Source organism: Ahaetulla prasina, chromosome 2, assembly GCF_028640845.1.
Source record: "Ahaetulla prasina isolate Xishuangbanna chromosome 2, ASM2864084v1, whole genome shotgun sequence".
Classification (NCBI taxonomy): domain Eukaryota; kingdom Metazoa; phylum Chordata; class Lepidosauria; order Squamata; family Colubridae; genus Ahaetulla; species Ahaetulla prasina.
This window is the reverse complement of record NC_080540.1, coordinates 70,354,772-70,382,152: the sequence shown is the minus strand read 5'-3', so window position 1 is coordinate 70,382,152 and position 27,381 is coordinate 70,354,772. Positions and strand designations below refer to the sequence as shown.

The window sequence follows — 27,381 nt, the reverse complement described above, 5'->3', positions numbered from 1 at the left end:
CATATGCACCAAGACAAATTCCTTGTGTGTCCAATCACACTTGGACTTTAAAAATTTCTAAAAAAAATCTTACCTTCAGAAAAGTAAGATCTCAATAGCCTCCAAGCAACATAGCAAGGACAGGGCTATTCTGATCTCAAGAATATGCTACTGTAGAGAAGCAGGTCAAAACCCAATCCCGTGATGTTTGATGATAGGAATCCTGAGAAACTGAGACCAAGACCAAGCCCTTTGTTCCAGATCCAGATGGCCAATCATTAGAAGTCAATGATACCTAGTTCCTGGACTTCAAATAAGATTGGGGACAAAAACCCCAGTTTTTTATAGTGAGCAGTGAAGAATCAATTGAAATCTTGTATACTTTCACAACATTAGATGGAATAGTGCAGCCAGATCCAGCCCAGAACATTTTTCTGCCCAACATGAAGCAGCAAATTCATCCTTCCACCTTTCAAAAAATTCAACAAGTAAATCTCTTCTTCACAGGCAATGAAAACTAGAGCTATATAAGAGTAATGCTCTCCCTTGATGCTGGATATATTTTCTGTAAATGGAAGAATGGTAGGAATAAATAATATTCCCCATGAAAAGATTAGCATTAACTGTTGGGAAAGGCAACAGAGAGATCTAAAAGATTAATTCTTCTTTTTCTATAAAAGAAAACATATTTCTTACACTAATTGACTGAATATCAAATGAAATATAATTTGCCCTTGCCTTCTTCCTAGGGCTGAGAGACAATGACTAATGCCTAAAGTGGGTTTGTGGCTAAAGTGGCACTAGAACCCACAGTCTTCTAATTTTTAGACTGGTGCTTTAACTACTATACTAAACTGACTCTCAAACTGTGTTACATATTAGAATGTATCTGATGAAGATTGATATTTCTAATAATTAGATTTATTTAATAATCCTTTTGCAGAAATGTAAATGGCCTTTCCTAGTTGCTATAAAATGCTGTCTTAGATTCCATAGTGTTAACTGTAACATGTGACATTATGTTATCAGAATCTGCAATGTTAAAAATTAAAAATCTGGAGTTTTCATAATTTTCAATTAATGTTTTCATAATTTTCAAATAATGTCCTTTTTTTGACTGTTGTTCTCCAGCATGTGCTACCGCTGCAGGAGGAGGTGAAGATGAAGGTGAGGCAGAAGCTGGTTGGATTGAAGGAGCTGCCATTCTGCTCTCGGTTATATGTGTGGTGCTGGTTACAGCCTTTAATGACTGGAGCAAAGAGAAGCAGTTCCGTGGACTTCAGAGTCGTATTGAGCAAGAACAAAAGTTTACCCTAGTCCGAGGTGGACAAGTAATTCAGATTCCAGTAGCAGAGATTGTAGTTGGTGACATTGCACAAGTCAAATATGGTATGTTTTTTTGTATACTTTCTAGAAAATTTATGTCTGAATCCCTAGGAATTCTTTATAACCTAATAATAGTAGCAAGAAAATAGTTGCAAGAAAATAAACTTAAGGCCGATTCCTTATAATACATGGGAAAAAAAGTAATACAACATACAATCAATTATTTGAAAAAAATGTTCAATTTGTTTTTGAATTTTAAGGAATAACATAATGTTATATTTAGTGATCAAAGAACTAGCTTAAGTTGATAGACAAAATCACTGATTGGTACCATGTAATTGAGGATCAATAGTGTTATTGGGAAATCAGCTAGTGAAAATTAACTGAAGGATAATTTGAGGAAGAATAGATAGGGGTGCAAAGGAGGAACCTTAATGAAGCCAAAAAAGAGCAATATTGCTTTATATTGTGAAATTTTGTGATTGCAGAATAACATCCATCCTTAATGAAGAAATTGAGTATATTTCTGATAAGAATAATGAACATCCCAATGTCAAGAACACCATTTCTATCGGTCTCAATGAAATAAATGGCATGCTTAATCTTTTCTATATATTTGGATTGGCTTGCTGCAACATGAGCACAATCAATATTATTTTCATTGATAACATGAACCAATGATTCAGCACATAATCAGTGGAGTTATACTGTTAAGATGAGAACACATTGCAATCTGATATTTTAATTCCTTAATTGCATATTTAAGAAAATTTGAGGTGACATTTTAAAGATAAAGTCAAGCATCCAAGTTGGGAAAAACAATCTAAAACATATGGAGCAATTACAGTGGCTATAGTTTACAAAAGACGTATCTACATATTTCTATCTCTGCCTGTATCAATCTATAATTTGAAATATCAAATTTAGTTTACAATAGTTATATGTTTATCTCTATAGAGATAGTATTTTTTGTAGAATTATCCTGTTTCATATTCATTTAGAATTGTTCTCATCAAGGAAAGAACTCAGACATTCTAAAAAGAACAGTATGAAATAATGCAAATCTATGTGCATATTTCAACTTTGGTGAAATCTGTCTCCTTTTTTAACACTACATTAGGAACATTGGAGCCATTTGGATATAATCTTTAAAATTTGGATTAAGCTCTCTTTAGTAGAGCAAAAGAGTTTAAGGATCCAGCTGTGCACCAAACAATAATTGTAGTTGTCCTTTGGGGTAATAAAGCTTCAGTACTGCTCAGATATGCTTGGAAATGACTGCTTTTTGTGCATTTTGGATAACATAATTTTTGCGTGCACTGCATTTAGTAAAACAATGGAACCCCATGCCTAAGCTTTTGAAAAATTTCTCTGCTGTATAATTTGGATTTTTAACCTCCTTGTATGCACTCCATGTTGCTTTGCAAAAATCGGGATCTTAGTTTTTGAATAGTTGATTTTTAGTGCTTCCACAGAACAGTAATTGGCTAAGGCACTCAAGGTTTGCTTAAGTCCAATTGAAGTTTGTGACAAAAGCACTACATTTTCTATACACAGTAGGATTGGAATATTGGCTAATTCCAGTTGCTGATGTGGTAATTTAGTTATTTTGACCAAAAGAAAGTTAATATACAATTAAACAAGGGGACCAAAAACACTTCTTTCTCATACCTGCTTGGCTTGGATTCTCTTTAGTGTAAAGGCTGCAAAAAATTTTATTTTAAAATTGTCATAAAGGTTATGTATACAAACAGTAGCTGTCTGTCTACAGAAGTATTTTTAAGTTTATTACATAAGCTTTTTCTGAAGACAAGACAAATGCACATCATTAGTCAATGAAAGCCTGTTTGGATTATATGGATATTTTCAGCCAGATGTTGCTGTATGATGCCATGGTGAAGGATAGAGTGATCCATTCTAAAAATCTGCTTGTCATATGTATGATATGAAGTTTCATACATTGCAAAATAAATACACCTTTTCAAATTAGATGTTCTCTTTATGATTTTACTGATAGGTGACCTACTACCTACTGATGGAGTTTTTATTCAAGGAAACGACCTTAAAATTGATGAAAGCTCTTTAACTGGAGAGTCAGATCAAGTCCGCAAATCTGTTGACAAAGATCCAATGCTGCTTTCAGGTATGTTTTGGGCATTAAATAAACCTTTGATAATCACAGATATGTATTATCCATTTTCTTCTCCTTCTTCTTCTCCTTCTCCTTCTTCTCCTTCTCCTTCTCCTTCTCCTTCTTCTTCTCCTTCTCCTTCTCCTTCTCCTTCTCCTTCTCCTTCTCCTTCTCCTTCTCCTTCTCCTTCTCCTTCTCCTTCTCCTCCTCCTCCTCCTCCTCCTCCTCCTCCTCCTCCTCCTCCTCCTCCTCCTCCTTCCTCCTTCTTCCTTCCTCCTTCCTCCTTCCTCCTCCTCCTGCTCCTCTTCTCCTTTGCTTTCTTCCCCTTCTTCTTCTTCTCGTTCATTATCTATGTATTCTTCATTCAGAAAACATATATGAATGTAAACAGTTTTCTACTAATTACTGAACTGGATTAAAGACTTTTAAAATCCTGTATTGGACATCTTACATTATGCTCAACCTGGATGATATCACTCCAGCAATGTATTTCCTATTTCCATTGTGGATAAAGGAGGCACAGAAGTCTTTAAAGGTAGATTTGAAAACCCTATCAAGCAACATAGAGACAGGACAGGGGATATACAATTCACATATTGAATGATATTCTTTACTTTTTCACTTACTTGTTTACTTGGCATATAGCTTGTTTGAGTTTTGAGACTCTGAGCAGTTATCAATTCCTGTTTGCAGCATTAAGAATTAAATAAAGTGGTAGACATAAAGCAACAATAAATGGCTTGCATAAATGGATAGACAGACCTGCTGTAAGGTAAAACAACCAGATTGTATAATTTTGTGTAACATGAGGGTTTCTAACAATGGAGTCATGGTGCTATATGAGAACTGACAGTACTATGCAAAACCAAATAATTCAATACTAGATGAAATAAAAGCAAACCGCTCAATGGAAGCACTAACAGCAAACTAAAGCATAAATGTTCGGGATACATAATAGACAGTAGTGGAGAACTGATGTTTAGTGGCTCACAAAGAGCCAGAAGCAATGGAAGGATTGAATAACAGCAACAACAGAATGTAACCTTCTACCAGCTAGTCAAAGTATATCTTCTTTAGGCGAAACTCTCAGGAACCTAACATTGAGTTCTGTTCACAAAGGGTAGGGAGGAAGGAAATCTGATGAGCTGTTGAAGATCCATTGGTAATCAAATATCTCTCACTAAAGACTTGATAAAAGGTAGAAGGACTTTTCTTTTTTATAGTGTATTGATTAGACAGCATGAATTGGATACATGTTTATTCTAGCTATATTTTTGGTAATATCAAGGGCATAAACATTTCCTATTTTCTGCTTCATACTGTTATCTGTTTTTTAGCAGAAAATAGGATAGATAAAATTCTTTGTTTAGCTGCTGCATAATATTAGCTACTTCTGAGTCATGCATGGAGATGAAAAGCAAGGTTTTATTTAATCTTTGCTAAGAATAGTTACACAACAGTACATTGGTCAATCAAGTCAATCGTCAGTGGAAAATTATATATGTATATATTTGTTGCACTAGAATTTGTCTTAAAATGATTTCAGCTGACTTATACAATTTATTTTTCATGTAACATTAGTTAAGATGCATATACCATAACAAAATACATGCCTAAACATAAAAAATATATGTTAAAATGAGTATGCATGTATAGAAAATATGGGGGGATAAATAAAATAAAATTTATTTACTTACTTATTTATTTATTTATTTATTTATTTATTTGTCACAACAATATATATAAGCATCACACAAAAAGATTATATAGTATATAAACATATATATGAGGAACTATAAGGAGGTATAAGCATATATATATATATAAGAAGAAAAAAAGAAAAACAATAGGACAGGAACGGTAGGCACGTTTGTGCTCTTATACACGCCCCTTATGGTCTTCTTAGGAATAGGGTGAGGTCAATAGTAGAAAGTTTTTGGTTAAAGCTTTTGGGATTATGGGAAGAGACCACAGAGTCAGGTAAAGTGTTCCAAGCACTGATGATTCTGTTACAGAAGTCATATTTTCTGCAATCTAGATTAAAGTGGTTGACATTAAGTTTAAATCTATTGGTTGCTCTTTATTTATTTATTTATTTATTTTTATTTATTTTATTAAATTTTTATACCGCCCTTCTCCCGAAGGACTCAGGGCAGTGTACAGCCAAGATAAAACACGAAATATATACAAGTTAAAACATTTAAAACCTAGCAAATTACAAAAAGGCTGAATATTAAAATTTAGTTTTAAAATTTTAAAAATATTAATAAAACCCCAAATTAAAATTTGACACTATTATGCCAGTCCCGCTTGAATAAATAGGTGTGTTTTGAGCTCACGATGGAAGGTCCGAAGATCAGGCACTTGACGTAAGCCAGGGGGAAGTTCGTTCCAGAGCGTCGGTGCCCCCACAGAGAAGGCCCTGCTCCTGGGGGCCGCCAGCCGACACTGTTTGGCGGACGGCACCCTGAGGAGACCCTCTCTGTGAGAGCGTACGGGTCGGTGGGAGGCATAAGGTAACAGCAGGCGGTCTCGTAAGTACCCGGGTCCTAAGCCATGGAGCGCTTTAAAGGTGGTAACCAAAATCTTGAAGCGCACCCAGAAAACCACAGGAAGCCAGTGCAGGCTACGGAGTAGTGGTGTTACGTGGGAGCCACGAGCGGCTCCCGTTACCACTCACGCAGCCGCATTCTGGACTAACTGTAGCCTCCGGGTGCACCTCAAGGGCAGCCCCATGTAGAGAGCATTGCAGTAATCCAACCTAGATATAACCAGAGCGTGAGTGACCGTGCATAAGGCATCCCGGTCAAGGAAGGGACGCAACTGGCGGACCAAGCGAACTTGGTAAAAAGCCCTCCTGGAGACGGCCGCCAGATGTTCATCAAAGGACAGCCGACCATCCAGGAGGACGCCCAAGTTGCGAACCACCTCCTTTGGGGCCACTAACTCGCCCCCAACAGTCAGCCGCGGATGCAGCTGACTGTACCGGGGTGCCGGCATCCACAGCCACTCCGTCTTGGAGGGATTGAGCTTGAGTCTGTTTCTCCCCATCCAGACCCGTACAGCTTCCAGGCATCGGGACAGCACTTCGACCGCTTCGTTGGGGTGGTCCGGGGTGGAAAGGTACAGCTGAGTATCATCAGCGTACAGATGATAGCTCACCCCGAAACCACTGATGACCTCACCCAGCGGCTTCATATAGATGTTGAACAGGGTAGGCGAGAGAATCGACCCCTGAGGCACCCCACAAGTGAGGCGCCTCGAGGACGACCTCTGCCCCCCCGTCAACACCGTCTGCAACCGGTCAGAGAGATAGGAGGAGAACCACCGATAAACGGTGCCCCCCACTCCCAATCCCTCCAACCGGCGCATCAGGATACCATGGTCGATGGTATCAAAAGCCGCTGAGAGGTCTAATAGGACCAAGGCAGAGGAACAACCCCTGTCCCTGTCCCTCCAGAGGTCATCCACCAACGCGACCAAAGCCGTCTCCATGCTATAACCGGGTCGGAAGCCGGACTGGAACAGGTCTAGATAGACAGTTTCTTCCAGGTGCTGGGGGAGCTGCCATGCGACCACACTCTCTACAACCTTCGCCACAAAGCGAAGGTTGGAGACTGGACGATAATTTCCCAAAATAGCTGGGTCCAGGGAAGGCTTCTTGAGGAGGGCCTCACCACCGCCTCTTTCAAGGCGGCGGGGAAAACCCCTTCCACCAAAGAAGCATTTATAATCCCCTGGAGCCAGCCTCGTGTCACTTCCTGAGCAGCCAGCACTAACTAGGAAGGACACGGGTCCAGTAAACATGTAGTTGCATGTAACCTCCCCAGCAACCTGTCCACGTCCTCGAGAGCCACAGAATCAAACTCATCCCAAATAACATCAGCAAGACGTGTCTCTGTCATCTCAGTTGGATTGCCGCAGTCTTGGTCCAAACTATCCCGAAGCTGAACGATTTTATGGTATAGATAACCGTTAAACTCCTCAGCTCATCCCTGTAAGGGGTCATCCTGTCCCTCTTGATGAAGGAGGGAGCGGGTCACCCGAAACAAGGCGGCCGGGCGGTTATCTGCTGATGCAATGAGGGTGGAAATGTAAGAACGTTTTGCCTCCTTCATTGCCACTAGGTAGGTCTTAGTAAAAGACCTCACTAGTGTCTGATCAGCCTCGGAACGGCTGGACCTCCAGGTGCTCTCTAGGCGTCTTCTCCAGCGTTTCATCTCTCTCAGCTCCTCGGAGAACCAGGGAGCCAATTGAGATCTACGCCGGGTCAGAGGCCGCAAAGGCACGACACGGTCCAAAGCCCCAGCCATGGCCCGTTCCCAGGCCACAACTAGTTCTTCAGTCGTGCCATGGGTAAGATCCTCAGGAAATGGCCCAAGCTCCGTCAGGAACCTCTCCGGGTCCATCAGGCGCCTGGGACGGAACCAACGCATTGGTTCCGTCTCCCTGCGGTGGTGGGCGGCGGTCTGAAAGTCTAGGCGAAGAAGAAAATGATCTGACCATGACACCGGTTCCTTCACTATATCTTCTAAAACCAGATCATTAACCCACTGACCAGAGATAAAAATCAGGTCTAGCGCGCCTCCCCCGCTGTGTGTAGGGCCATCGGTTACTTGAATCAGGTCCAAGGCCATCATGGAGGCCTGGAACTCCTGAACCACCGTTGATGACAAGCCGGCCGATGGCAAGTTGAAATCCCCCAAGACCATAAGTCTGGGAATCTCAACCACCACGCCAGCAAGCACCTCTAGTAGCTCAGGTAGGGCCGTAGTCACGCAGCAAGGAGCCAGGTACGTGATCAACAGTCCCATCTGATTCCGATGGCCCCACTTCACAAGGAGGGATTCACAACCAGTTATCTGAGGAACAGTGGACTCCCTCGGCTCCAGACTTTCTTTAATCACAACCGCCACCCCCCCACCCCTACCTTGGGCCCTCGGCTGATGAAATGCCTGGAAACCCGGAGGGCACAGTTCAACCAGGGGTACACCCCCTTCCGTGCCCAACCAGGTCTCCGTAATGCCCATAAAGTCCGCGGACTCCCTCTGAATGAGATCACAAATCAGGGGAGCCTTGTTAACCACGGACCGGGCATTGCAAAGCATCAGCCGAAGACCCAAACTCTGAGGGTCTTGACCATCCGGGGAACGAGTGAGGACTGGGGCGCCGGAGCACGTGATCGCTTTTAAACATCGAACACGTGCTCCCAAAGAACGATACGGCCCCCTGCCTCCGGCATATCTGCCTCTCCCACTTACCATACAGATGGAAAAACACTCTCTGCTCTGCACAATCCCCTCCCCCCTGTCTTCGGACCAACTAAAATAATGTCGTGAGCGCGCACTGGGACTGGACATACTCTCGCCGACGGGTTCCCCACCCTCCCCCCAACCCCTCCAACCCAAACCCGTCAGTTCCCACCCTCCCCTTAAAATTTCCATTAAAACTCCCCTTAAAAAACCAATTAAAACAATTAGTTAAAAATCCCCTGAGTCTCCTATTTTTGGCATGCCATCTCTCGGGGTTCCAAAACCCGTCCTCAAGATGGGCCTTCGATAATGTGGGGGGCCAAACCCACGAGAGAGGGGAATCTCGCAGGGCAAGAAGGTCAGCCGCTGTAAATGTCCGCATGATAAGAGTCCGGCAAGCAGACCCATCCTGGACCTTTCAAGATGAAAATTGACACACCAGTAATTCCGGATGAAAGACAGACGAGATATAGTTCTTAGGCGGAGGATGAAAAACCGCCATGATTAAGTCAGAGCACCAACCCCTCATATCCAATCCCGAGGGGTGGTCTATGGACGAAGGGAGGGGGAAAAGGATGAAGTCCTACAATAGTCAAGCTAGGATTGTCCAGGACCATCCTCAGTTCACCCAACTGGGGGCCAAAGATCTTCAGAGGGTCCCCTTGCAGCCAGCCCATGGGCGTCCTCTAAGATGATAAAAAGGCGCCCACACGGCCCGTGGTCGTCCTTCAAGTTGACAAAGAGGACGAAGCACGCGCCTAATGGGCCGAGCCGCTCCACCGACGAGGCGTCTCTCTCCCAAAGTCCGAGGGCGGGGCAAAGAACTCAAAAAGCCCCCACAGACAGCCATAGACGTCCTCTAGGTGATAGGGAGGGCGTCCCCTAGGCCCGTGGACAACCTTCAAGGTGGCAAAGAAGGCGACCATCGGACCTCTTCGTGGCCCCTAAGCCAGGCTGCCAGCTGGAGTAGGCCACTCACCCGCCGGGCCTGCTGGGTCATGTCACCGGCCCCGACTACTGGGCCAGTTCGCCGGACCCAGCCGTCCACTAACAGGCTAGGCCATCGCCAGACCGGTCCAGCCAGGCTGCCGCCATCGCCGCCACTGCTGACAGCACCACCGCCGCCGGGGGGAGAGAGCTCCAAGGCTCCTCCTGGAGCAACGCCAGGCCAGGCTGCCGCCGCCACCGAGGAACTCGGCTGCCGCCGCTGGAAAAGGCCTGGCTGCCCACACCACCGACACCGCTGTCAAAGGGGAGAGGGCTCTAAGGCCCCTCCCGGAGCAGAGCCGAGCCAGGCCGCTGCTGCCGCCGCCCGAGATACAAAAATACAAAATCTTGTATTATTGCAATTAAAGCTGAAGTAGTCTTTAACAGGAAGGACATTACAATAGATGATTCTATGAGTTAAACTTAGGTCTTGTCGAAGGCGATAGAGTTCTAAGTTTTCTAAACCCAGGATTTCAAGCCTGGCGGCATAAGGTATTTTGTTGTTTTCAGAGGAGTGGAGAACTCTTCTTGTAAAATATTTCTGGACACGTTCGATTGTATTGATGTTAGAAATGTGGTATGGGTTCCAGACAGGTGAGCTGTATTCAAGAATTGGTCTAGCAAATGTTTTATATGCTCTGGTTAATAGTGTACTGTTTTTGGAAAAGAAGCTACGTAAGATTAGGTTTACAACTCTTAGAGCTTTTTTTGCTATGTAGTTGCAGTGGGCTTTGGCACTTAGATCATTTGATATGAAAACTCCAAGGTCTTTAACAGGGTGGGGGTCATCTGTAAGGTAATGTCTATCAAATATGTACTTAGTGTTTGGGTTCTTTTTTCCAATATGTAAGACTGAGCATTTGCTGGTTGAGATTTGGAGTTGCCAAGTTTTAGACCAAGTGATTAGATGATCAAGGTCTTTTTGAATGGTAGATGTATTGTCGGTGGTGTTAAATAGTTTGACATCGTCAGCAAAGAGAACACAATTACTTAAGATATGGTCACAAAGATCATTAATGTATAGTATGAAGAGTGTTGGTCCAAGAACGCTACCTTGAGGAACGCCACTCTTGACAGGAACAGGATTTGATAGAGCATTGCCAATTTTAACCACTTGTTGTCTGTTAGACAGAAAAGCAGATATCCAATTGTGAAGGGGTCCTGAAATGCCATAGGATTTTAGTTTTAGGAGAAGTTTATCGTGTACTACTGAGTCAAAAGCTTTGCAGAAGTCTATGTAGATTGCTTCTATTGTTTTGCCTTGATCAAGATTTGTAGTCCATATGTTTTTACAGTGGAGAAGTTGTAAGTTACATGATAATTTTTTCCTGAAACCAAATTGTTTATTAGAGAGTAGGTTGTTTGTTTCTAAGTGTAAGGTAATGGATTGGTTGATGATTGATTCCATGACTTTGCAGGTGACGCAGGACAGAGAGATTGGTCTGTAATTTTCAACTAAGCTGGGGTCTCCTTTTTTGAAGATAGGGATGACTGTGGCTAGTGACCAAAGTTTGGGAAGGGAACTGATCGTGAACGCTTTATCAAAGATTATGCTTAGGATTGCAAACATTTCTGGAAAATGTTCCTATGCTATATGGATATGATTGGTCTGCACAAGTATTTGGGCTATAATACTTTATGAGAAATCTATATTACTTTATGAAGTTTGAGCATATGAAGAAAAATAATGACATTTAAAGAAAGTAAAAACTGATCTGGAGAAAAATATCTTTATTGGAATATTGGAAACAATAGGCAATAAGGAAATAATATGAAATTTGCTATTTTAATTATTCAGAATAAAAAGCAAACTCCATATAAAAAAAAAGATTATGCTTAGGGGTTCTGCTATATTAGTGGAAAGTTTTTTTTAAGAAATATGCACATAGTCCATCAGGTCCAATAGATAGCGATGGTTTCAAGTTATGAAGAGCTTTTCCAACATTATCTTCTGTGAAATCTATATGAGTTAAGTCGTCATACTCATTGCTGGTACGATTTGGGAATGTCGGATATGTGTCATCACTGTTAACAAAAACTGAGCCAAAGAATATGTTGAAGAAGTTTGCTTTAACTGTTTCATCATTGCATTTTTCAATGTTTTTCAATGTTGAGGCCACCCAATTCCTTAGTGGCTGCAATTAAAAGAAATAAAACCACACATATAAAAGACAACACAACCAACCATTAGAAAAAACCTAAGCTAAAGTAAAAGGGCTTCCATAGCCAGCTTTGGAGGAAAGAAAAAAAAAAAGGTGAATGCCATAAAGGTGGGAGTTTCACAAATTTGAGGGGTGATATCATTTCAGAGGGCAGGTTCTGCAGCACAGAAAGCACATTTATTGGTTCCTATAAGATGACACTAACTTAATGAAATAGAGTGCACCATTGCTTGATTCATTCAATGGGGTAAAACAATTAGAGCTGACACTATCTTTACATTTAATTATTACAACAAAACACATATCCTGTTAAAATGCCTTTTCAATTGTTAATTTGCCCCTCTATTTCATAAAATAATAAAACCCAGAAGTAAAATAATTATATTTATACTATTTGTAAAAGTTTTGTAAATGTATATAATTCATATCCTTATAAAGGCCAATTTCTTTATATTTTATATATTTAGAGAGAGAGAAATAAGATGTAAGAATGAATTGTCCAAAATCACCCAATTTTGTTCATAACCTTGTCTTTTGAGCCGCAGTGGCACAGTGGTTAGAATGCAGTACTGCAGGTTACTTCTGCTCACTGCTGGCTACCTGCAACTTGGCAGTTCAAATCTCACCAGACTCAAGGTTGACTCAGCCTTCCATCCTTCCGGGGTGGGTAAAATGAGGATCCAAATTATTGGGGGCAACATGCTGACTCTGTAAATGGCTTAGAGAGTGCTATTGCTGCAAGATTTTTTTAAAGAAAAAAATCTTTATTTCATCTGCTCCTTTTCAACATCTGTTAAGTAGGATATTTCCCTCTCTTTCTTCCATTTTTACATTTTTGCCAAGTATATATATACATTTGCCCTTGTATTTTCCAGGATGGCAAACTAGGCAATCAGTACAAGCTTTCTTCATGAAAGTTCAAAGCACAGTGTAGAAAGCACAGCAGGAGATGTAAGTCCAAGCACAGAAATCCAACATTTAATCATTCACAATACAGTGTAGTGTACTCAGTACAATACTCAGTATAGTACAATATCTGTCCTAAGCTCTTCCTGGATACTGCTTCCACATCTTCAAATGTGGAATGTGTAAGCAAGTAAGTGAAAGTGATATGTGAGTTCATGCATCTTGTGGGTCTTTTCAATACTGATGGTGTCTGTGGTTCCAAGCAGCATCCATCTTCTTATGGGATTATAACAATGCCATTTATTGCTGTTATTGCCAATATAAGAGAAAAGCATTTTGCCAAGGACATATGGAAATCTATGGTAGGTCCGAAAAAGAAACAATAGTTCTATTGCAAAGGATATATTCCATATTCCTGGATGGAATATGGAATACTTCTCTCAGAGTGAAAATATTCTGCTTTTTCCTTGCAATTTACTCATTCTCAAGGACTGTTTTACTGGAGAGAAGAATGCTCCAAAACATGAATAATCAGACAAATGTTGATTTGTTGCTTGAGAAATATGATAGTGATGTTTTACTTGAGTTTATCTCTCTAACTCTCTGCGTCTAAATAAAAAGAATCAGAAAAACTTAGGAAAAGAAAAAAAGAAAAAAGAAACCTGTGTTTGTTCAGAAGTAAAGAAAGCACTGGTGGACATCATGCTTTATTAATTTTCTTTTAAAAATGAATAAAAATGCAGCTATATTAAGGAATCAGGTCAGTCACTGCCTGGAGAAAAAAACTAAAATTCACATTTGATTCTTCAGCAGAAAGTATTCCAGTATTGGATTCTTGCTAAAGAGAAGCATTACAGCAGGCTTCAAACCTAGGACATATATTCAAATTCATTTCACCTAGGACATACTTTGAATTCACTGAACACTTAAGATAACACTTGCTTATATTTGTACTCACTTATAGGCATGATTGGTTTAATTTATGTAGCAATTTCAGTATGTTGATAATGAGTTTTTCTTGTCTTACTATGTATATGCAAAGCAGGAAATCTCTGCTGTGCATTATAGCAACTGCTTATAAGAATGTTTATTCTTTCCTGTATAAACACTCTTCTGCACTAATTCTATTCTAGCAAGCTAATTCTAAAAATTACATTTTTCGATTCCTTTTCGGACTTATTTAAATAAAATGCAAAAATTGGTATTTATTTGTCTACTACTTTTATATCCCAGTATATATTTGTCACAGGACACAGATGTCTTGTATCATCACAATTGCTTGTATCATGAGTTGGGTGCTCTTGACTCACACACAGAGAAAGGGTGGATTATCCCTGGATTTTTACTATAGGAAGGAGAATAAAAAATTCCACGGCTTGTGCTTACGTGAAACTTAATAATTGGTATACAAAAAGCAGAAACTAAAAATTCTTTTATGTCAGCCCCTTTGAACTTAACACAGAATCAAAGACTCTTTGAATCAAAAATTCTTATCTTCAGGTTGACCAGGGCATTCTTAATCAGCAGTTCCAGAATTGTTGTCTTGCTTGGCTGTGTTAGGAAATGGATCACAGTTGGCAATATTTTCCCACACACTCGGCCATGACTAATCTGCTTATGAGAAATTAGATTTCTGTCTTTATTTTTGCTCAGTCAGTACAGCAGTCTGATGCTAATGAGTTGGCTTTCTCCTCAGATTTTATTAGAACCATTTCCTGCAACACGCTTGGTTTTGTGTGTTCAGTAGAAAGCAAGCACATTGTTCTAGATCCAGCCCAGGGGATTGGGTGACAAGTACTTCTGGATTTGGAAGTAATTATTACACCAATATGAGTACTCAAGGCTTTATTCTAAAGCAGTATATGAAAATAATGCAATTGCATAACAAGAGACAAAAATTAATTCAGATCAATGGCCTATCAGGTTTAGCATTCTGTTCTTACAGCAACCAAAAAGTTCTTACAAGCAAATATGAGTTTGGTCTTCTTTCATTGCACTATGCAATTTTTCTTCAAGAGTGTGCTTTCCTGATCCTGGAAGGAGATATGTTTAGGATGTCCAGAAACTATTTGTAGCAGTATCCTCCATGAATCTGTCTAGAGCAGGGGTCACCAACCTTTTGGACATCAGGGACTGCTAAATTCATAATTTTAAATCCTGTGGACCACTAATATGAATTTTTTAAAAAGAAAAATAGTATTTAGTGCAATATAAAAAATGCAAATAATTTTTCTGTGGACCACCAAATTTTCTCATGGACCACCAGTGGTCCATGGACCACTGGTTGGTGACCACTGGTCTAGAGTGCTGAATTGTAATCTGTCTATTTGTGAATTCCATATCTGCTGTGAGAAGAAATTCTCCAATTTCTTTATGCTTGAATGACTCTAAATTTTAGTATCTAAGGGAAATCTAGCCAATTTCATATGCATTTCTGTCATGTTGCTTTTTACTCAACTAAAAATGAACAGGGCTTGCATAGTAGAAATTCCTTGTCATCTTAATACTTAAATTTATACAGCAAGTGTGTCATTATTAGCCTCATTTTTAAAATGCAATAAACAAAAATACCCAATATCTTCTGTGAGATTGTATATTAGCTGTGTCTTTTGCTCTCAGAAGTGGAATGTAGGCCACAATTCAGTGTGTCTAACAGTAACTTTATCAATACAAGAGAATATTTGTAGCTCAGGGTTGAACTGTAGATTCCTCTTGCTGTCTGAGCTTGGTTGTTTTTTTTGCAGATGTTTCTTTACCAAACTAGTACCAAGCTAATAGCATGGGTGATGTTACCTATTGGTAATGAAATGTTTACAAGAAAACAGCCAAACTTGGAGAATACCAGACACTCCACTGTACTTTTTTATCATAAGCTAATAGCTTTAATGTATTGATTATTAATCTATATTTTAAATATCTTTTTAGGTACCCATGTCATGGAAGGCTCAGGAAGAATGCTGGTTACTGCAGTGGGAGTTAATTCTCAAACAGGCATCATCTTTACTCTACTAGGTGCTGGAGGAGAGGAAGAGGAGAAAAAAGATAAAAAAGGTACAAATTCACCCAAAGTATTCTCAAACAATATCTGTATTTATAACATAGGCCTGATATCCAAATTTATTATATAGGAATAGTTGAATTTATGTTACCGTAATTTAGTCCAGTGAATTTAGTCCTGATTTTTAAGGGCTGTGGGTTGCCTGAACCATGTGTGCATTAGATATTTTGAACATTTAGTATGGATGGTTAAAATACGAGAAGGGAATGTGATCTTAAATTAGCTATACTTCTTTGCAAGATTCATTCTGTATTAATATGCCCCAAATTCATTACAAATTGAAGTTGTATAAAGAATGATAAGTTCATTGCTTCATTAAAAATAAATTATCACTATAATAATTCTTTCATCTGGAGAAATTGAATTGTAATATCAAAATATGAAACATAAATTGAAGTATATTTAACTTTTTAATTTAAAACCCTACTTATTTAAAGTTTTATCATATTTTATTGCTCATGATTTTTATTTAAGAGATTTCATCTGCTTGCCAGGAGCATAGAGATTAAGAGACTTATGTGTTTTGTAGCTAACATGAATTAGTTTAAGTTTGCAAAACAGAATTGGATTCAAATATTCAGTTCCATGGAAAGAAGAAGGATTCCTTCATGGATAAATGGTTATGTGACTAATAGCAATGGCAATAGCACTTAGACTTATATACAGTCCTTTACAGCCCTTTCTAAGCGGTTTACAGAGTCAGCATTTTACCCACCTCAGAAGGATGGAATGCTGAGTCAACCTTGAGCCTGGTGAGATTTGAACTGCTAAATTGCAAGCAGCCTGCAGTACTGCACTCTAACCACTGCACCACCGAGGCTCCTTCTATGAATGGAAAATGCTTCTATCCATGGAAATGAACATTTAGACCTAATAAAATATCTACAAGCTAAGAATGTTTCCCACGTGGTTCCATGGTTCCACGATTCCATGGGAAGTTATGTGACAATCACTTTAATCTCCAGCCCAAAAAGTCAAAACTTTTTACCCTAAAAATAAAACTATCCCTGTGTTGACTATGTGGACACAACTATGCAGTTTCCTTGGCAACAGTACTGAAGGAGTTCACCATTGCTTTCTTCTGGGATTACTATTATTATTTTTCTTCCCAGTCTCTTTAAACTATTGTAGGTTTTGAATAAAATAATAGCTTACACTACTGTTTGAGATTTGGTTAATGGTCTTCTTTACAAATATCCAGTGAATTTCTCATTTAAATATTTTCTTCTTTATCACTAGTTCATTAATAATGATATTATTGAGAAACTCATTCTTCTTTCATAAAAAGTCTGTTCTGTGCCTATTACAGACAGTCTTAAATACACTTGAACTATAATGCCCCTGTGGTTAGATCATCTATAAACATCTATCTTTGTTCCCTACTTCATGCTGAAACTCAGCTCTAGTATTTCTGTTCAGAAACCCTTTTGAGATTGCTGGATCTTCTTCCCAAGGAAATATAGCCTCCTTACACATAGAGGAGGATAAAATTATTTTAAAAGAAACAACTATATATTATATATACACACCTATGACAATGTATAAATCATACATATACCATATATAAATATATGAAATATATCATATGATATATGAAATGTGTGTTCAAAATATGTGTTCAAAATGACAATACAGTTATTATTCTATAATAAAATTATGTATGAAAAATAGTATGTATCCAAATAAATTCTGTGGTGACCAGTGGCAGAAAAAATGCTTCTCTTCAGAGCTAACAGTATTCTATACCAGGGGTCTCCAACCTTGGCAACTTTAAGACTTGTGGATTTCAACTCCCAGAATTCCTCAGCCAGCTTTGCTTTGCTGACTGAGGAACTCTGGGAGCTTTGCTGGCTGAGGAACTCTGGGAGTTGAAATCCACAAGTCTTAAAGTTGCCAAGGTTGGAGACCCCTGTTCTATACTATTGTAAGCATGGCCAAATTTCACCAATAATTTCTTACTGATTTTGTTTGAATTTAAGAAAATATATTCCAGAGTTCCTAAGCTTTAACTGAGAATAAATACTAATGAAGAATAGTTCCCACAAAACAGAATATCATAAAATTGTCAGTTTCATCATTTCTTGTATCAATTTTTGCTAAGAAAAATGTCAGGATAGAACACTAGCTTGAGTTAGAAAGCAATTTTCTCAAAAAGTAGGGTGAGTGACTAAGGCTTATTGCTTAGACATTTTAAATAGAAATAGATAAAAATAGAACTATATAAAGAACCAAACAATCTTATTTGTCTTAGATTGCCGGTGTCTGCAGTTTATGCCTGTTTTGCTATGAGAAGATCTTTATTTTTCACAACTATCTTGTTCTCCCTTGTCCTATTTTAAATAATAATTTGCCAGTTTACTCTGTCAGCTAAAGAAGAGGTAAAAAAAATAGAAGTCACCTTGTTCATATAGCTTTCATAAAACATTATTACATGTCAGATAAAACATTTAACAACCTTTTAACATTCATTGCCATGAAAGCCTGCAAGTTCATTCAAGGAAGCCTCCAATAGCTGTTGTCCTGCAAGAACTTCTGTCCATACATTATTTCTTTAAATAGGACATCAGTATGCTTCCAGCATGAATTTGTGAAATGGGAGTTGATAATACCTGCTCATTAGTTTATGTCCCTGTTCTCTAAAGACATGCATTCATTGTATGTATGCTTGAAGTTTTCCAAAAGTCTGTGTTTGTGTTTCAGTTTCCTATAGTGTATGTCTTTCTTCCTCATTAACATTTTGCAAAAATCATCATGCAAATATGACATAGGAAGATGGGCAATAGTTTCCAGAGAGAATAAGAAACATATTGTTCAATAGGAAAAAAAAAGAAAAGGTTTTAATGGGACTCTCCTCCCAATAGCTGGACAGAGAAAAAAGACTTGAGTGAATTGTTCAGAAAAACCCTTTTGCTGTTTAATTTGAATGAAAATAAATAATCAATTTGTACTATTTTTTAATCCCCATTTTTATTTATTCTTTTCTGGCTGTATGGCAAATCTTTGGAAAAGTCACCTTAAAATATGAATTTGCCATTTTTAAATTTTCATTTACATGCAAAACTAATAGAAAGATGAGATACCTGGAAATTAGATAAATAAAATGCATGCACAGGGAGCTTCCTTAAAGCAGGAGTATAAACTTTATCTGCCATGACCATCAACCGTATCTGCCAAGAAGAGGGCGATTTTAATGGAATAAACAGGCTGGTTTAGAACTTAATGGTGATCAGACCACATGCCTGTCAAGTGTAATATCCTACATGCCATGATGTACAATGACCTACTTCCTAAGCCTGTTTCCTCCTGTTGTTCCTAAGTAGAAGACACTATACTGCTTATTGACTTCTATTCCAAAAAATACCATTGTTTCAAGACATGTAGACATGAAACTCCAGTAGCCTTCCATATATGCTTTTGGTTGTTGCCACATCTGATCTTCAGATGATTCAGTAACATAATAATCTAAAGAGTAAACACACTTCTTTAATGATCCCAAGTTTCACAATATTCTATCCCAATATTCACAATATTCTATCCCAAGATGGATTATTATCTCTGTTCACACAGCTTTCCCCCAATATATTCCTACAGGACTAGGGGCAGGAACCTGAGCTCAACAGTTTAGGTTTTAGAATTACGGGGCAGGCAATCTGTCCTTTTAAAAAGGCAAAAATAGCATGCATGTAATTCATATATAAAAATGAGGCATCAAAAGAAATATGTTAAAACATTTAATAGATATAATACACTTATTTTAATTTGTTTTAAACCAAAGTTAAAATCTATAAATGTTTGAAAACCCTGGGCTCACTGTTCTGATAATATCACTATGTCCCCTGCCATCTGTGATTAAAAGTATACTTTAAAATGTGCAGCCCAAGACAACAAAAGGATGTGCCTATTTTGGAAGTTGATAAAAATTAATGTCGGCAGGGATTCCAGCATGCATTCTTAATCTCAAATATTTAGAACTGGAATAGATAAACTAAGGACTGAATCTCTTATCTGTTAAATCAGATGCTGGTCTAGATATTATTTGCATGACATTAAAAGGAAACTAAAAATAAATACAGAAAACAAGAAATTTTCCCTTAGCATTTGCATTTCTCGGTACAGTATGTTTGAAAAGATCAACTGTAATAGAAAACAAATAAAACATAGATAATAGCAGAAGAGACTACTTCAGAAAAGGTTTTCATGATAGATAATTAACTCAGTTTCAGTACAGCTTCACTTCAATCAGTACAAAATCAGTAGGAAACTTTCGTGTTTCTTTGTGTGTGTGGTGTAAGAACTTCTTTCTTGTCCTGTTCCCCTTTTTGTAAAGAAAACTGCTGACAATTTTTAGCTTGTGATTTATCTCCTGTCATCATCTACTGTAAACATCAAACAATATTATAATGAACTTGTTTTTTCTGAAACAAGACTATAAAGGGAACATCAAACATCATTAGTGGATGTTCTCTCAAGTTTTCAAAAAACACTATCAGGTTTAGCACTGAAAATGGTTCCTTATTAATAAATTAAGGGTTTTAAATAGGGTATTTTTCAGATAGATTAAGTATATTAATTATGGATATTGTGATATTTTAGTATACAGTAGTTTAAAATATAATCTATAATTTATAGATAGATGGTTTTCATGAATGCAGAATTTTTTAAAATATTTTTCCTTCAGTTTTTTTAAAGTAACATAAGAATGTCTGCATAGTGGAACAAAGGCATTAGAAGTACTATGTAAAGTCGGTTTCTCACCAACTTTGTTAAAGTTTGTTAACCCTGTTAAATGTCTTTCACATTTCCTTTTATATATAATATTCCATGTATGAGTTTTTGTTCTCCACTTCTGTAACATTCTTGTAATAGCATTCATTTCTAGACATTATGTTGCTTACTTTAAAACAACTATGTTTTGGAAAAAAAATAAAGCCACATTAGTCCATAAATGTTTCTGTCATGTGAATTTGTTCATATTATTATTATTTTTCTTTTTTCTTTTATCCATTATTACTCAGTAGATTCTTCCCATTCCTCCTTCCATCCTCCTTCAACTACAGATGGGGCAGCAAGTGCAATTGCCACTGATAATGCAAATACCAGCTTAGTCAATGGTACGTTAAGAACACCGGGATTGTTTTTATTTGAACAATTTCTCTCAACTCTATCAGCTTCCCTCTTTCTCTCCTGAACTGCACAGATGTGGGATGTGCATGGGGTTACTGGGTGAGAGCGCCTATTGTACTGCAGCTTATAAGAGATGCCACACAGCCAACACTTTATAGCCAGCCAAATTGGTCTTTCTCACTCAAGTAACACTGGGACCAGAACAAGTAGGAATCTAGGGATCTTTTCACTTCAGACTCAAGTAGGAATTAAGGACTTTTACTGTTGAATCAGATTTTAAAGACCATCTTCAAGTATATTTCAAATCAGTTTTCTCCTTGCAAAGGTTTTCAACATCAAACTGTTGTTTCCATGCTTCCCAATCCATACTTGAAAGATGGCATGATTGTCTATTTTGTTTCTCATTCTATTTTTCCAAAGTGGCACTCTCATAAGCATTCATGGTCTCAATGTAGCTTTGGGAAAACAATCTTCCTGGGGTCAGGAATTTGGCTTAAACACAACCTGTAGAATTAATGCACTTCATTGTATTGTCCCACCAATTTTTCTCAGCACCAAGTTAAACATTTTCCATAGATTATGATGCTAATGTAACATATTTTATGAACTATCCATGTGGCTTGAATGTGGTTTCATGCATTTTTCCTCCTTTGAACAAAAATATCTTCAGTTTTCAAATTTGGAATGTGTCTTTGACCAGCTTCTTGACTCGATTTCTTAGCATGTTCATATTATAAATTCCATATCAGGAAATAAATTTAAGTGTGGATGGGAATTTTAATCTGAGATTTAGATGAAATATTTGTATGTTGTGAAATATCTTGGTTATATTCATTTTATTCTTTGGCATCAACATTATTGCTGATACGCTTAATAATAGAAGCATAAATCCATAAACCTGGATATGGATCTAATTGGATTTTGCCAGGGGCAAAAAATAGGGGCAACAAAATTGTGAGTAAGTATAGATCCTGTATTTTTCTTCAAGCAGATGTTTCCCCTGACTCAAAAACAAAACAAAAACAAAAATGGCAAAAAAGGAAGACATTCAAGGCATTAGTTTCAATTTAGTCATGAGATATAAATGGTAAATTGAATGATGCCAGGATCAGATTATATCCATTGACAAGATTTCAGAAATAGTTTATCCTTGCCTTCTTCCTGTGACTGAGAGTGACTCAGTGATCATCCATGTGGTTTTGGGCCTATGTCTGGTTTCTAACCTGATGCTTAACCACTACACTACCTTGATTCTCATTTATGTATGTTGTGTTATATTGTTTTGTGTTGTATTATATTCATTATATTTATTATAGCAAGTGGAAGAAGTGTGAGGAAATACTATTGTGATAAGTACATATTTTGAGATAAGCTCTGCCTATTTTAGTTCTTCTCTGAATTTCATGACAACCTTAATGAGTTCATTCTAATCCTCCCATGGATTATGGAGTAGCAGAAGACCTTGGACATACTTTTTTTTTTTTTGCATTTATATCCCGCCCTTCTCCGAATACTCAGGGCGGCTTACACTATGTTAGCAATAGTCTTCATTCTATTTGTATATTTATATACAAAGTCAAGTTATTGCCCCCAACAATCTGGGTCCTCATTTTACCTACCTTATAAAGGATGGAAGGCTGAGTCAACCTTGGGCCTAGTGGGACTAGAACCTGCGGTAATTGCAGGCAGCTGCTGTTAATAACAGACTGCATTAGCAGCCTGAGCCACAGAGGCCCAAAACACTTGAATTGTGTGTAATTTAAAACACATTACAGGCTTCTTTGCAACATTCTGTATTCAAAATATTTACATCAGAATGGGATGTTTTGGCACTGACCCTTGGCTTTTGCCCATAGCCACCCACCTCAGCCGATTTACAGCCAGCTTTCATCCTCTGCTGGTCCTCCACTGGCCATTCTCCACAGACAATGGACCCCTGCCCTCCGCTCCTGGCCCTTCGTCCCTGCCCATTCACCCAGAAACCATTTGACCCGGGCCTTTGGCTGCACTTGGCAAACAGCCCCTAGCCAATTGGGTGGTGGGAAGCAGTGCTGGTGCTGGGGGTGGGATGACTGAAGGGCTGGGGGTGGTCAGCATGCAAAACTGTTGGTGGCAGACTGGAGGAGAGAGCAAGAGGTGCAGTGGTGTGTGGCTTCTGGCACTGTGGAGGGAAGGTGATGGCATGTTGGGAGGGCATCCAGACTGCCTGTTTTAGGCATCAGACCAGAGTCCAGGCACAGAGACAACAGCGGGGTGGTGGTGGTCAGAATGGGAAACCGCATCTGATCCTGCCAGCCTGACACCAAATGGGCAGTTTGGCTCTCCCCCATTACATACATCACTCTTTCCCCACAATGCCAGCAGCCTCACACCATCTCCTTCCCCCCACAATGCCAGCAACTGTATGTCCCCATGCCTCTGGCTCTCTTCCCCAGCCTGCCACCGTTCCTATTGCGTACTGTCCCCACATAACCGCCTTGGTCATCCCCTCAGCACCATACTTGCCATCCATCACCATATTGGCTGGGGGCTGTCAAAGGCCCTGGTCAAGCTGGGTCTGGGTGAATGGGAAGGGACAAAGGGCCAGAGGAAGAGGGCTAAGGTCCATTGTCCATAGAGAATGGCCAGGGGAGGACCAGTGGAAGAGAAAAGCTGGCTGTAGATTGGTTGAGGTGGGTGGCTGTAGATTGGTTGAGGTGGGTGGCTGGGGGCAACGGGAGCACAGCCAAGGGTCGGATGTGTCCTAAACCTTATTTACATCCAGCTGTTCAGGAGGATGTACCATAAACTATTTGGAATACAAAGTTCTGTGTAATCATGGAACATTTGAAAAATGGCATCCGCAGGTTCTCAATGCTTTTGTCAGAACAACAGAAGCAGCATTATGGAGTTGCATATTAACAATCAAATATGATTTTTAAATACTAGTATTTAATTTTCTTTAATACTACAGTTGTTAATAACAAGCATTAATGATAGCAATGATAGCCTTGTTTATGATTTTCTGCAGGGAAAGGATTCTGTAGTATTTTTTTCAGATTAATCTGTCCTCATAGTATTTTTATATCTATGTTGATTATGTTGGGAAGTTCTCATGCATGAATCAAAGATCCAGAATATTATTGCATCGGTCTCATTTGTTAAATGTATAGTATTTTCTTGTGGATCATATGTAAGATTTGTGCAAAATGCTACGCTGAAAATGTATTAAGACTTGTGTTCATTCAAATCAATTAGTATATGGCCAAGTCTTTTACTTTTGTCTTTAAAACAATTATTTTTTTAACTGTATCAAAATTGCTTTATAATTTCCATCTGCTTCAGAAGCAATTTACATTGGCTAAAATGTGTCTATGCTGACAAGTAGAAATATTATTTGAGAAAAGAAAATCTAAACATTTCTTAGTTTTTGCATTTGATTCCTAGTGTACACTGCATAGACTTTTTTCTAGTTTTAAACATGCTAGACTCCTACATTTCATCTTGTTGAATCTTATTGATTTTGCATGGTACCTTTTCAAAACTGGGAGATTGACTATTTTTTATACTGTCTTAATCACAGCAAATCTAGAAAAAAAATACCCTAGGTATTTAAAGTTCTCTCATTTTCTTCCCCCTTAATACATGCTCCACACAGCTGCCTCTTTTGTTTTGTTGACTATCTTCTCAGTTAAAAGTTGTGGAAAACTTCAGGCCCTGACATTAATTTAAAAGCTGTTCTCATCAAGTTGTCATAACATGAAACTCTTAAGAGCAGTTGGAGTTCATAAATCATCTGCATTTAGGCTGAGATCTTGCTGTCTGATGAAAACCTGCATGTTTTAATTCCTGATAAATGTACTACTGTCCTAAATGGCTACCCTGTTTCCCCCAAAATAAGACATCCCCTGATAATAAGTCCAATTGGGCTTTTGAGCACATGGCAATAAGGCCAAGCACTTATTTCATGGTTCCAAAAAAATTTAAGATAGGGTCTTATTTTCGGGGAAACATGGTAGCATAATTTGGATAGATGATTTTTGTTTTAGTATTGTTTTGTTTTTAAAAGGCATGTGCTTGATTATTTGAATGAACCAAAATAAATATTTGTTATAAGTATTATTACAAAATAAGTAATAAATTCCCATCGCTGTTCACTAAATGATGTTGAGATCATTTAGTGATATCTGAATAGCTACATATCTGATCCAGAAACTGAGTTTTATTGATGAAATACAAGACAAAGGCAAATTGGAGGGACAATAATAAGCAACTTGGTGGTGATCATTGAAGGTACATAGCAGCAGACTTGACTTCACAAGAAAGGAACTTAAAGCAGAATCTCTGTGTGTGTGTGTGTGTGAGAGAGAGAGAGAGAGAAAGAGAGGGAGGGAGGGAGGGAGGGAGGGATACACACACAGAGAAGGAACCATACTTTTCTTTTCTTATGTTTCATATTGGCATGGCTTCAACAGAAAGAATCCACTGAAATGGAAAAAAATAATTATTCAAGAATGTTCATGAAAGCAGCATTCAAAGCTGTAATTATTTCAGAATTAAATAAGTCTTAGTTTTATTCTAAGAAAGCATATTCTGGAATCTCCTGGAGGTAACAAGATGAGACATCAAAGGAAAAGTAGAACCAGGAGCATTTACCATTTAAGCAGATTGGCTATCTATAAAAGAAGGAAAACTAGGAAAATTGGGATGGGATTTATTCAGCAAAAGCAAAAAATAAATAGATCTAATTCTCTTGTGGCCTCAAAGTGTGTGGCATTGATATCTACTTTTATTCGGACTCTCAAAATATTCAATAGTTGCTTCCATTATGATTTTTATGGTTTTATGTTGACTGAACCTAACAGTTTTCAATTTACATATATTCAACTATTACAGAATAATTTTATTCTGTAATAATTTATAACAAACACAATAATTTTTATATTTGATGAACTATTCTTTTTGTGTAGAACATTTAATCTGAAAATGCTTCACGTAGTAATTAGATCTTAACTAAATTCTAATTAAGAATATATCTGCTATTTATTTTGCTTCCTCTTTCACCAGACAAAACTAGCAGTATGTCTAAGAAAGTACAGTATAATAAAGTCTGAGATCTGAACCCATTAAGACTACAAAACTAAACCTTGTAATAGATATTGTGGAATTGAAAGATGTCATACCCACCAAAGCAATCTGTAGAGCAGGGATTGTCAAACTTAATTTCATTGAGGGCTGCATCAGAGTTGTGCTTGACCTTGGGAGCTGGATGAGCATGGCCAGGGTGGGCATGGCCAGTCTGGCGTCACTTGTGTTGGGGGGCACCTGTGGTGGCCTGAGTGTTCTGCCAGCGAAAACGTAGCTTGGAGGCTGCAATAGCCTCCTGCAATGCTCTGCCAGTGAAAACGGAGCTCCGAAACAGTAGGGCCGTACACAGGGCATTTTCGTTGGCAGAGGCACCATGGGCCGGTCCTTTCCAGGGTGGCCCTGCGGGCCAGATCTAAGCACTCTGCGGGCCGGATCTGGTTCCCGGGCCTTGAGTTTAACATGCCTGCTGTAGAGTAAGGTGTAAACACTATATGCAAGCACAAAAATGTGCGGCTTGTAGACATTCTTTTTTCATTCTGTAGGTACTTGAAGCTTTCAAGGGAAGTCAGTTGTGACAGGTTGTCAGTGAAAAACATAGCAAGATAAGCTCTCTAACCAGGAGACAGAAGCCCCTTCTTTCCTGGTTAAGTTTTTTTCTTTTTAAAATAAAAAAATAGAAAATTCTTTCCATAGTAGTCCCAGCCAATGAAGAATGATATAGGCAGCTATTATGTCTGATGCCATTCTGGAGAACCTGTCTGAGTGTTAATCACTTCTTGCTTGATTTGGTGTCTCATGAATGCAGAGAAATTAATGAGGTTGTTTAAGAAGTCAAAGTTCAATGGTGAGGCTATATCCTCTGGCTGTGAATCCATTTGATCCTAAGCTTGATTCCTTTCAGTCTTCTGCACATTGAAAGGTATAAGTTTGAAAATTATGATGGAGTTTCATAATAGGCTCCATCTCTTACTATGTCAGTGAAGAAAAAAAATCTTGAGAAAAAGATGTTTAAATGCAATAAAAAGTAGATTCAGTGGTGGGTTTCTACCAGTTTGCCCCAATTCGGGTGAACTGGTAGTGGCGGTGGTGGGTGGGCAGAGCCATCATGTGCTCTGCACATGTGCAGAAGCGCCGCACATGAGCAAAGCAAGCACGCACATGCTCACAGTTCCGAAACGGTAGTGAAGGTAAGTGGAATCCACTATTGAGTAGATTGCAAAATATCAGATTAAGAGTTCTAAAATAGTTAGACATAACTAAACCTTGGTGGACATTTTTCTCCATTCTAAGGATTTAATGCTGAAGGATTTTGTATGCCAATATGTTAATACATGGCAACATTATATTATTTCCTTTTCTGAAGAAAGAACATGAAATCATCTTTGGTAA

General features: G+C 38.5%; 1 protein-coding gene across 3 annotated transcripts in view; it reads left to right on the top strand.

The window, feature by feature from the left end:
- Positions 1-27,381, top strand: part of ATP2B2 (ATPase plasma membrane Ca2+ transporting 2) — a 272,273-nt gene that overhangs the window by 158,311 nt on the left and 86,581 nt on the right. For all 3 annotated transcript variants that reach the window (XM_058166189.1, XM_058166188.1, XM_058166190.1), the window contains 4 exons: positions 1,111-1,368; positions 3,323-3,448; positions 15,669-15,794; positions 20,817-20,912. In XM_058166189.1, the coding sequence (XP_058022172.1) occupies positions 1,111-1,368; positions 3,323-3,448; positions 15,669-15,794; positions 20,817-20,912 (606 nt within the window). The remainder of the gene's footprint in view (positions 1-1,110; positions 1,369-3,322; positions 3,449-15,668; positions 15,795-20,816; positions 20,913-27,381) is intronic.